This window comes from Camarhynchus parvulus, chromosome 1 (genome assembly GCF_901933205.1).
Source record: "Camarhynchus parvulus chromosome 1, STF_HiC, whole genome shotgun sequence".
NCBI lineage: Eukaryota > Metazoa > Chordata > Aves > Passeriformes > Thraupidae > Camarhynchus > Camarhynchus parvulus.
In genome coordinates, this window is record NC_044571.1 from 39,101,194 (window position 1) to 39,113,983 (window position 12,790).

A 12,790-nucleotide genomic window follows, 5' to 3' on the forward strand; every position below is an offset into this window, starting at 1 on the left:
TGCTTAAGACAAAAGGTTCTTAATTTTCTACAGGCAGTTTATCTAGATGAAGCCATTTCTGGACCTGGAGATGTGGAAAGGACCCAGGACTGTGCAGGCAGCAGATAAGGGTTCATCCACATGGTACACACCCAAAACTTCAACTAAGTTTTTGAGTAAGGAAGAGCCTGCAGGAGTGGGACAGGAACTTGGCAGAATATGAGCACGTGCACAGGTGGTGAAGGAGAACAGGGCTGAAAGGGCCCCTGGTGATACAAGGCACAATCCTCGGACTTTTTGGCAGCTCTGGACACCACCACAGTGCACATCCTCTCCCTCCAAACTACTGTCTGAAGTGCAGAGGATTTGTCCAAGTGACATAAATACACAAGTGAACCCTATATGATTTCTGATTCATCATTTGCTCACAGATCAACATGGATTACTAAAAAGGCAAGTTTAATCATTTTAATTTCCAGTTATTTTACCCGCTTAACTAATTACCATTATAGCACTGATTAGTCTGTAATAGTTATTCATTAGCTGTAAGTTGAACAAGGGCTGATTTGAAGCAATTACATTTACTCAAGATGTTCTGAGGACTAATTATTTCACAGTCATCAGATGATGACAGCCAATAATAAAGACCCAAAAGAATCAGGGGTGAAATATAAAATATCCTCAGAATCACTTTTTTCTGTGTGTGGATTATTTCATAAAACCAACTTTCCTCCAGATGGATTAACTAAGGATGTTACTGTAGATCACACATTACTGAATAGAAAAACAGACTTAGAGACAGCTCAGTGTTATACCTTACGTACTTGGTCTTGGAGAAAGGCTGTGGTTTGCCTGTCTGAAGCTCTTCTTACAGGTGATTACGGTATCTTGTTCCTGGAGAATTTGTTTGTCCTGAGGAGAACTCAGAGTTCTCCTCCTTCCCTATCAATCCTTAGTGACAAAAACTTATTCCTCACAAAAATCACAGGAGGAGAGTATTTCTCGTTTCATTGGCTTGGAGTTGTCATGGCTGGAAATACAGGATATTTCATAGGGAAGACATTGAAATCTGGGCCAGAGAATGTGTCTCTGAATCACTGGGCAAGTGCCTCATCCCCATGAGTCTTTAGAACAATGACAGCAACATACTAGTACTCCCTCAAATGATTTAAAACAACTCAGAATTAAAAACAATGGAAGAAAACAGCAGCTTAGGTCATACGCCCAGAACTAGAAAGCCTAAGATGATGATGATTATTATTATTATTAGGGAAATATCCATGCCTTTTCCTTTAAACCTTGAGTCATTTCTTTACTTGATGAAACAAAAACACAAAGTACAACATTTAGCAGAAATAAAACAATACAGAAATACTGAAATGGATACAAAACATGTAAAAAAAAACTTCAAATAAGAATGGGTTTTGTTATAGCCAATCATGACACTGAGAACAGATCAAATGACCTCTCAATATATCTTGTACTCTACGAAAGTTTAACAATGCTCAAAAAAAAGTGTGTGATGGGGGCAGATGAAAGTGATGAACCTACTTTGGATGCCTTTCTTAGCAACTTCTATTTTTACATGATCTGACCTGTTGCCTTGCTCATCACCCAAAATAATACTGAGTCCCCTCCTCCCCTGCCAAAGTCACCCCGCCAAGTTCCACAATGAGTTCCATTGATTTTCAAGACATATTGTCAACTACCTAATAATTTAACTGGTAGGCACAGCTCTTTCGGTTGAAGCTTCAGTTTCTCAAACAAAAGCTAACCACCTGAGACCACAGAGGACAGGATATGAGCTACTTATAGCAACACTGGACCAGTGAACAAGAATAGCAGGAAAGCTGCTTATTTTATTTTTTTTCTCCAGCAAAGCCCTTTGAAGTAAACTATTTATTAAACATTATAATACTCGAAACAAAAATCTTTGAAGGCAGGTTATCCTCCTCTGCACCATGTCCCGTTGTGAATGAATTGCTTCCTTTTCCTTTTTGGATTTTTTTCACTTGTGAAACTGACACTCAAATTGTTCTCTTAAGCTACTTGGGTAAGCCTTCACCTTTGCCGAGAGGAAAAATCCATCCATCAACAACAGGATCATTAAAAATATTTATAACTCAAACTACTTCAATATCACTGCACTGTAAGCAGCCACTCTGTTCTTCAGGCAAAGTTATATCAATACAATAAATAAGTTCCTTCTGCACGGAAACACAGTATTGATTAATAAGTAATGATGCAAACAGATAATCTGAAACAGAAACAAGCTAACAGTAAGGCTTAATTTTTCACTTTTTTAATTAAAAGAGTAAATTCTCCCCATTAACCCTGTTACTGATGAATACATGTGTTTTTTCTTTGTTCTTCTGATTAAAACATTAATCTCTCTCCCTCTCTGTTGTTGAAAGAACTAATTTGTCTCTATAGCATCACTGTAGTATCATTGGAAGTTTCAAAATCAGACACAGAGAATTGCCTTTTCAAATACATGCATTTGGGCTGCAGAGACAGAACTGTCACACAGTGTGCTGTATTTGCATCTTTGAAAATCTGGCACTGATGTGCAGTGAAGAAGAGGAGTGCTCTGAAACGACTGCTCAGAACTGTCTGAGCCTGAGAAATTCCCTGGCCAAAGCCTGGGAAATAATCAGAAGTGAACTGAAACTCCCAGTGGGCCACCATGCATGCCTGCGTAGTAAAGATGTCACTGGAAAGCTGTAGAAAAAATCATATTAGAAAAGGTTTTAAGAGTTCTCTACTGAGAGAAATATTTTACTTCAACTAAGAGACAACGGAGAACTATAATACCCTGATTCCTGAAAGATGGAAGAATTTGCAATTCCCACTGATTTGCATGCATGCAAGAGGAATCTATCACATCCGAAAATGTAATCACAAAAATACACAATTCCTGACTAATTTCTTACCTAAGGAGCAGGCCTAGCCTTTTTTCATGCAAAAAAGCCACTTTTCTTTGAGCAGACACATTTTCTCAATTTGTTCTGCCTTGTGATTTCAAGTACAACCTGGCACATGTACGAGCGATGATCAAGCACTAAGAATATTGAATAAATCTTCTCCATTTCTTAGACATCAAATGTATCCATCTGACAATATATTTCTATTGCATATCATATTTTTGCATTTCACATAATCACAGAATATTCTGAGTTGGAAGGAGCTCATAGGGATCATTAAGTCCAACCCTCATGGGGTGATTGAACCCACAACCTTGGTGTTATTAGCACCACGCTTCAACCAACTTCACCTTCCAGAAACACCTACAAAGAATTTTTAAAGCACATATAAGAACTTTCAGTGGGTTTTTTTAGCCTCCAGAGAAATACTTTCTTGTCTATAGAAGTGGTCTGGATGCCTCCCATTTGAAGTCTGCCACCACCAATCAGCCTTAATTTATCTGTGCTGCATATAAATAATTTGTATTCCTGCCATCCTAAGCTGAAATTTGGGGGACTTATTCAATGCCACAGTCCTGACTTTTGAAGAATAAAGAATCCACTCTTTAATAATTTGTCTTACTACTGGGAGATGTCAACTTGCCTTTAGCCATGTTATTGCCTCTACCACAAGGACATAGCAGCAAGAAGATGGAAAAATGACACACACTTGTAAAATTTGTACCTGTGGCAACCACTGGAGAACTTGGAGAAGGATTCTCTCTGGTGAGAAAACTAGAGTCTAAACTCATAATTGCTGGAGATTTTACAGACTTGCTATGGAATTGAAGTGCTCTGAATAGAAAATGTTACAAATGAAGAAAGATTCCTTGGGCATTCATAATTCTATTATTTATGAATCCTCAGTCACACAGAAACTACTGAGAAAAGCAGTACATGAACTGGAGGATTTGTCCTCTTTTTCTTTACATGAGTTCATTCAAAGAGGCTTTGAGTAGGCAAAAAAGCAATAACCAATGCAGCTAAATGATGGACCAAGGTAAAAATGTCTATACAGATCTCAGTTCATAAAAGCATGTCAGTATTTTAGGTGCTTTCAAGGATAAGGCCATGATGACTCAGTCACTGTAGCACTTTTCTAAGGGCCTTAAATGCGTCAGCAACCTCTCTACCAGCTCTCAGGAGAGGTTGATATTTTGGGGTCACTTTTCAGAATGGACAACTTTAGTGGTTCCATTCCTAAATCTTTTTAAAAGCCTCCTAAGTTATTTGGAGAAATTGCAGATTTGAGTGATCTTAAAAACAGCCATAATAAAACTCTGCAGTTCCCCTGAAATTGCTTCACTTCAAAATTCACCAAGACTGAATCAAAGGGAGAATGAGGTGGTTGTCAGCTGTTGTTTCCCCAGGACTCTTCCTATCTGAAAGTCTTTCCATTGTTTGTCTTCACACTTCCAAGTGGAACTGAATCTCATTCACGAGCTCTCCCATAATATGCCTCATTTATACCAAGCGTTTAAATCTGAGCCTGAATTTCAACTCATTATCTGGCAGCAAAGTGAATAAGGAACTTGATGGATAAGATGTAGGTATTAATAACAGGTTTCCATTATTTCTCCAAGATCATTCAGTTAAGTTCCACTACAAAATAACTAAATGTTGTATTTACATAGCAGATTTTAATGTATTTTTAATTTAGAATGCTGAATTAATTTTTACCTTTTTTGTGTTTCCAGCTTTGTTATAAACAAAACATTTTTACTGTTACTTTAAAAAGCCATTTTCCAGCCATGCATGGAACAGCCAATAGGAGCTACAGTTTACTTAGTTCATACATTGTATTCCTCACCACTGCACATTCTACACTTCAACACCACAGTGAGCAGCTTATGTGTCAAAACTCTACACCAAGTTTGCTCATCTTTACAAAGTCCAGTGAGGACTTTTTTGCAGTCCTCACTGAATCAGCTGCAAGGCCACTGCATGTTCAATAACCACAGTCTGGAACTGTGGCAGGGAGGAGGCAGGCACCCAGGGAAAATCAGAGGGCAAATTGAGGACCAGGCAAAAGTAATTTGCAATTAATGAAGTAGCAACTGGAAAGAAGTTTCATTCATGCGTTCAGCACTGTTGCTTAGCTCAATTAGAGATACTCTCCCAGTAATGTGAGCAGAATCTGATCCTTAATATGCATATACCTTTGCAAAACCCTTTCAAGGGTATAAAAAAGAACCTTGAAATAATGGCAAAACCAGCTCATTACATCATTTTCAGACACTATTTATATCAGCTAATGCCATCTCCAAGGTCCATAATAGAATGATTTTATTAATTCTCACAAAGTCTGATTTTGCATTCAGGCAGTCAACATGATTCTAAGTGACAATATCTCAACCTGAAAGTCAGCAAAACATAAAATAACATCAGTAGAATATTAAAAACTCCCACTGAGATAAATAGAAATATGAAGGTTCAGGCAGAGCCAAATAGATTAGTGCTCACTTTCTACTCATTATGTGCTTTCAGCAAGCACAGTACAGGTTTATAATTTGATGGGGAAGAAATTACACTTTTTAGCTATTTTCCAGCCTGATTCTCTAAGGCTGCTCCTTCCTTTAAAGACAGCATAGTATTATTATCCATAAAACTATGACTACACAAAGAGCTCTGAACAGTGATGTCCATGTTGCTGGGATATATATTACCCTCTCAAAATAAGTCTTGGGAGCAACATTGAAACCCAGGAGAAAAAGAAAAAGTGGCGGGGGGGAAGGGGAAATTGTTCTTTGACATCCGCCTTACTTCAGAACTTATTTGTAGAATGGAGTCAAATGTCGCATCAGCAATTAAACTTTGACTTCTACTGCAGTAATATTGATGTAGAGTGAGTCCCAGAGCAGCACTGCCCAGCCCTGTGCTTGGGGTTAGCTCCAGTGCTAAACAGCACGTTGCTGACCGACACAGGAAATCCCTCTCCTGTTCCTTGAGTTGAACCGAAGGGCTGGCATAAAGAAATGTCCAAGGTATTAAGAGCAACAAAAACTATGGGCTCAGAGTCAGATTTCAAAGGCATTTAGGTGCCTAACATGCATTAATTTTAGTGGGACTAAGCTGCCTCTGAAATTCTGGCCTTCGATCTTCACTATCCTTAAGCCACTCCAGATCCTGTGGCTCTGTCAGGATGTAAAAGCAATTACATTTCACAACTTTGAATCCAACAATATATTTTGGAAATCATTCAAAGTACATGTTTTTTTAACATAAAGTTTCCTTGTCCAATAAAATACACTGGAATTTTAAATGCTTGGTATTTGCAGGTCTCCCTCCTTCTCTTTAGATTGAGGCCAGAAGATAGCAATCAGGTGAAACCTCTGCCATCCAAATGAACTCTGCTTTCTTTCTTTCTTTACGTGGAAGAAGTGTTTAATGGATAATCCCTTGACAAATATTTGATAAATAGTAAAATATACACTCTCAGGTTTACTGAACACTAATGTAATTAATTGCTCCTGAACAAAGCCACTGCCCATAGAATCCTAATCCCCACAAAAACTAGTGTAGATGTTACAGTGTGTATAAAAATCAGATATTAGCATTTGAGGTGTCCATTCCCATACAACTCCAAGATGAATTCAGCCAAACAAATACCAGCTTGGCTTGTAAAGGAATCCAGTGTAATGAAACACATTGAAAATGAGAAAACCAAATCCTTGTTTTTATTCACTAGGCAGGCGTGCATACAGTTGAGCGCACCAAATCGATCCGAAATATTTTAATAAAAAGAAACACAGGTAGCTGTAGTATCTAAACATGGGTAGCTATAGTATCTGCTAATGCCAAGCCATTTCATGAAACAATGCTCACACTGCACTGACAGCTTGTACACCAACCATTCAGAGCAGAAACTGAAAGTTTTCACCTCACCCATGCCCACGTTTGATTTGTCCCTTTCTCTGGTTCCACCTTCCCAACATCAAAGTCCAGGGATGGAGCCTGTGAAACTTTCTCAGACAAGTCTTTATCCCCCTTCCCTACTGAAGCTGCAGCAAGGAACAGGCTATGAACTTAGGTGCTGCCTTTTTCCTCACAATCTCATTGGCTGGTTTAAAAAAAAGATGCTGGTTTATCCCTGTGAAACTTGCCACAGTTTATACCAATTGTTTTCCTTTCAGTAAGTCTCGCTTTTAATATCTACTGATATTATACAAAGAAATCACACTGAAAATATGTATATTAGCTCCTTAAACACTTCTTTTTCCTCCCTAGAAAAGGTCAGTGGGCTAGCACATTAACCTCCTTCATAGAACAATGCACACTGCATCTCACAGGGAAAAGCAGAAATCTTATTATCTTTCAGGAGTACCCTGCTTTCTATCTGACCCTATGAAGCAGTATCCTTCTCTTCCCCAATGGAGTTTTTTCCTCAATGGCCTCTCAGATCTGCTTGTAGCTGGTTAACACTCCTGAAAAATCACTCCTTAGAAGAATAACTCACCTCCCTTTAAGCACCTGCTTGAGTAATTCCAGGAAATTTGTTCCTGACTCAGGCTAATCCTTCCTGGCTAGTCATCTTCCCTTTCCTTCCCAATTCACTATTATCCTTTAATTGTTGATTTGATCTCTCATGTTCCAAGTCAGGGCTCCTTCCTCACTCTGGTGCAGGACTGGTTCAACAGGAATCCCTAAGATGGTTAACATCTGATCAGCCTCATGTCATTTTACGAGGAAACCTCAGTTCAAGATGAAACCAAAGGCAGCAGTTTTGGTCAGAAAAGACATGGTTTTATTCTTCTTTTATTAAGGTACAAAATTGAAAAATTTATTGCTGCTTATGTAACCTGAAAATTATTCAGTGTTTTTACCCCTTTGCCCTCATTTAACCTTAGACATGAAACTTGTTGGGGGATGGAAGTAAAAAAAAAATGTAGAGTAGCTGCCTTTTCTTTCACCTTTCTTCTGGAATTCAAACAAAACTACCATGTGATAAATGGCCATTTGTACCACAGATGTTAATGCAATACTAAATGAGACAAAAATCACCAATGAAGTTTGCAAGGCTCCCTGTGATATACAGTCATCAGGCACAAACCTCAACTGATTTTGCATATGCGACCAATACATGTTTCAATTATTAATGTCAGTGTTGTCCTCACACACTGTTGGGTTAATTAAATGCAACCACATTCCAACCTTAACAAAAAATTTAAATGGTCCCTAAAGCAAGTACTAGCAACATACAAAGGAAACATTTGAGATGAGTTCACAGATAATTCTACAATCTGTACTTGCAAGGTGGAGTACCTGTTACTGGCAGAACATAGGGAGGGGCTGTCCAGCATATTAAAAAGAACAGTTTAAACCATCATTTGGCTCAGGTCACAGCACATTCCAAGAACCCCATAAACAAAGACATGTGCAATGTTAACTTTCTCTTTTATGCTGACAGCTTTTTTCTCCCATATAATGACCTTCCTGCACAGTGTGTGTTACCATAAAAAGAAACAGAGCCCAGTAAAATTAGAGGAACTGCTTAATATCAAAACGTTTTATCTGAGGAAGACACCAGTGCCAGTGTAAATATAAAAAAGCACAAGAATTAAAAAGTATTTGTTTTGCTGTCTCTTCTTAAAGTTTAGATTGTTCAAACAAACCTAGCTCAAGTTTTCAGCCACTCTGCACTAGATGGTCCTCCCAAAGGCTGAAATGCTACTCCAGAGAATGTGAACTTGGCTCCAATTTCAGACAATTTTCCTCTTCTTTTTCTGACAAAAAGTATTTGAACGCTTTGTCCGTAGCCAAGAATTTGGATATGAAAGGCACACCAGTAAACAAGTCACCAAAATGGGCCACTACTATACAGACTGTAGTGCATGCTTGTTTTGGAAAAAAAAAGAAAAAACAACTCCTCTGGCCCACAGGACACTGTTTTATTTTACAAGCAGAATGCTAATGTGAAATTTTAGTTTGACTTTCTCTCTCTCATCTAAGTACAAAAGAAAAGCTACATGCATTTTTGATAGACAGAGCCTACGTTTGCTATTTTGTTTGTACAAAGAAAAGCAGAAAGGAAGAGAACATAAGAACCTCACAGCTAGTTGGCTTGGTAAAATGCTGCACCAAACCAAATTACTTTTTTATAGTTTTATTTGAACTACTACAGAGAACCAACAACCCTTATTCATAGCATTCATCTTTCTATCAGCATTCCCAGAATGAAAATTGAAACTTTAAGAATGTTATTGCTTTGTACCAAATGTTCACTAGCTTCTACCATGGCAACTATCCCACAAAACCCTAGCAGGGCTAATCACAGTCCCCAAAGGTTTATTATCTTTTATATCAGGGAGGCATTCACATGCACTAAGGCAGCCTGGCAGCTAGGGCAGACATTGTCCTCACCCAAAAGAATTTTAATTTTAGCCTTGTACATTTGGTGAAAATACATTTCTGAAAACCAGAGAACATGCCAGAGAAAAGCTCACCCCAGCTCCAGTGTGGAGCTTCTTGCTCCACAAAGAGGCACATGTGAGAACTGAGCAATAGCCCTGCCGTGCCAGGGAGATTTCACTGAGCACATCAGGAAAGTCTCCCCAAGCTGGCCAGAAACCCAAGGGAAGGAAATGAGAGTGATTATGTACAGCTGAGCAAGCACAGTGCGGAGACTCCTAAATCAGTGATATGGTGTTCACTGCTGGTGTTCTGTGGTAAAAATGTTTACCATCTGTGTTACTCTCTCTTTGTTATGGACACTAATGGAGCCTTCAAACATAAAAGCATGGGGGTGGGGAACAAAAACACAACGCAGCCGAAGTACTTGAAAATCACTTTTAGCTGTATATTACATAAGGAAATTCTGACACTAAATGAAAAATGGATCAAAACCAAAACACGAGCACTTCCAGGCTGAGCTCAGGAGGGCTGCACAGCACTGGCTTACTCTGCCCTGGAGGTCTAGCTCTGAGCTATCAGGCACAGACAAATCCTTCAGGTACTGAGAGGTGGCTCAGGTTCGGACACCAGAGAGCGACGTTCGCTCCAAAGGCTTTTAGGTCAACGCTGAGCGTGCCTGTGGCAGTGAGTTCCCTAGGAAGCAGCTGCATTTGTACAAAGTTTTTCTGCAGGGGAACTTCTCTGCTGCTGTCTCCTGCTGTTGAGAAGCCACAATGGCCTGGAGAGTATTACAGTCTGCAGTGAAGCCAAAAACTAATATATGCCGTTCAGTTTGCAGTCTGTGTATAAAACCAAGCATCTGACTTGCTCATGCTAGACATCTCACACTGTCATACATGAAAATTGGTGGAAATCACAGCCTTCAGCCTGACTTCCATCTCAGATGTTTTTTTACTCTGCTCATCAAAATTTATATACAGAAAATGAGTTCCTACAACCTGATATCTCCAGTGCAACCTCAAGTAGTTGCCTTAATACATCTTGTCACGGTCCCTCCCTCCCTCACTACCCAGAAAGACACTGCAGGGAATCTATGGTAACAGAGTCCACCCTGCTCCCTCCAAGCCCAAGGAAGTGAGCTTGGCTCAGGCTCCCCTACCTCCAAGCTATTGGGGTGCCTATTCTCCAGCCCTAGCACATCCAAATTCTTTGGCAGCCAGTGCCCAGTTTCAACGTAGCTGTCAGTAATCTGAGGCTAACTGCTCAACCCAGCATAGGCACTCGAGCTGCACAAACAACACAAGATCATTTGTCAGGGAGAATAATCCTTTTCCAGATGAGGTGCTCCAGGTAAATTGTTACATCTCTCATGTTACTGATGCCAGTTCAAATATATTTCTAGCAGAACAGGAGCGGACTTTGTGAACCACAAACCAAGCCAGCAAGAACAAAATCAGAAGCAGAATAGCAGTTTGTTTCCTCTACAGCTGGAGGGGCTTCCCAGCAGTCTCATGATGCTGAAAATGGTTTTGGAACCAATTAGTGCCAACTGCCACATGACCAAAACTGAAACCCCCCAAACACCACATGGGTTTGAAAAATGCTTCAAGAACTGGTGCAAAGGTGAAGGAGCTTCTGCAGCGCTGACAGACACCTGAAAAGAATACAAATGGATCAGTCTCGGACTCAAAATTCACCACTGCTAATGCAGAGTCTCAGCAGATGAACCACTGAGGGTGGATCATCCAGTGATGGGCTTTTGAAAACTCCTCCTAAATATAATACCACTCCTGCATTCTGCTATATACCTGTGTCTCCCGCACAAGTGCTCAGTCTTTTTCACATTAGAAATGGAGCTTCTGACCTCTCCTCAACTGGATACTTCTCAGTGCAGTCACACAAGCTCTGGCAAAGAATGATTATTCTCTTTTACACTTAGCATTACCACAGACCTGGAATTGCTTGTCCTGACTTTTTCTTCATCTACATCACTTTTGTGTCACTGCCCAGTGCCCTGGGGACAGCCAAGAATTTGCAAATTGCTGAACACCTTGTCAGGATATGGAGTTTATTGAGATATTTAAAAGCCAATTGGACACAGCCCTGATGAGCCTGCTTTCACTGGCCCTGCTTTGAAGGAGTGGGGGGTTTGCTTCAACCTCAAACATTCTGTAAGAGCCATCTCTGGCCTCTCTGAGTGTAAGCATGTTTGTACAGTTACTCCACGTGTAACACTGCAATTTTATTTGGCTACTGAAGATAAATTAGGAAACATTAACATTCTGTGTTTTCATCTTGCCTGCATCATGATTTTAAGGGTGGAGAAATTCACTGCCTCTCTAGCATCTTGAGATGATTCGTAACTTAACAAAAGTTTTATTTTCCTTTACAGGACACCTGAGTCCAGTTTGTGCCCGACAAAAGCCACCATTTGATACCATAAACAAGGCTATTTCCATTACCATGTATTCTTGTTCTCAGTCAGTGTGTCAAAATCAGGCTGTGGAACAAATGCCTGTCAGAACATAGCTGGGATCTTCTTGATGAAGTGTCCAGATCTGGCTTAGGTACAGCGAGCACATTGGGCTGTTCTGCTTGCTGAGTATTTGTTAAATGTTAACAGTGGGCTTGGAACTTGCAAGATTAAGGGAGGGCTTCCCTGCAGCTCCTTTATAACTAAAAGACAAACCTAGGGAGTAAAAAAACAACAAAACAACAGAAAACCCTCACAAAAAAAACAAGGAACGCCCAAAGACTTGTAACAGAACACTAATGTAAGTATTTGAAAACTCAAACATCTTTGTTTTTCCTCATATAAAAGCTGATGTCAAAGAAAGCAGCAAGTGAAAATTGCTTCTGAGGGCATGTCAAGAGAAGCTGCTCTAAGGCAGGGAGCAGTAGGAGTTATAGTGGAAACACAGGACATTACCACAGCTTTCCTACCCACGGGGCTTTTTGGCCTTGATGGAACATTCCTGTGGCCCACTCAGCACTGCTCTGCCATATACACTGAAGGTCTCTGGCACAGGGGCAGTTTGTTTTCACTGTCCTTACAATAGTGTGGGCCATTCCTTTTCATCCACATTGCCCTGACCTCCCTTTTCTCTCTCCCTTCCCCTGATCAAACACCATTGGATGCAGGAAGAACCTTGTTGTGGTTCTGCTGCTCATAACACAATTTGCTCTGCGAATACTTCCTGTGCACCCTGCCAACATGGCACCTCTCCAAGCCATAAGACTGGTGCTTGGGAGATGGTCACACAAAGCATGATGCTTCCTACTACCACTGCTCTGTCCTTCACCCTCCTTTGCCCTGCTGTGGGCAAGGACTATAAATACCAAATAGCACGAATGAAACAAAGATAGAGACTGCCTGCTTGTACCAGGTGAGTGCTTGCAGCAGCATGGATTGCTGTCCTTCAGATAAGCAGAGATGCACAGAATCTTTGTTAAAACATCATTCACATAATTTTCAATGTACTTTACACAGAAGAGAA

General features: G+C 40.1%; 1 protein-coding gene across 8 annotated transcripts in view; it reads right to left on the reverse strand.

Moving 5' to 3' along the window:
- Nucleotides 1-12,790, reverse strand: part of PCCA (propionyl-CoA carboxylase subunit alpha) — a 271,373-nt gene that overhangs the window by 35,245 nt on the left and 223,338 nt on the right. The window contains exon 23 of one of the 8 annotated variants that reach the window (XM_030945342.1): nucleotides 10,458-10,947. The exons of the other annotated variants lie outside the window; for them this stretch is intronic. Within the exon in view, the coding sequence (XP_030801202.1) occupies nucleotides 10,747-10,947 (201 nt within the window). The 3' untranslated portion in view covers nucleotides 10,458-10,746. Of the gene's footprint in view, nucleotides 1-10,457; nucleotides 10,948-12,790 lie in introns of those variants that run through there. 8 annotated transcript variants of the gene reach the window in all.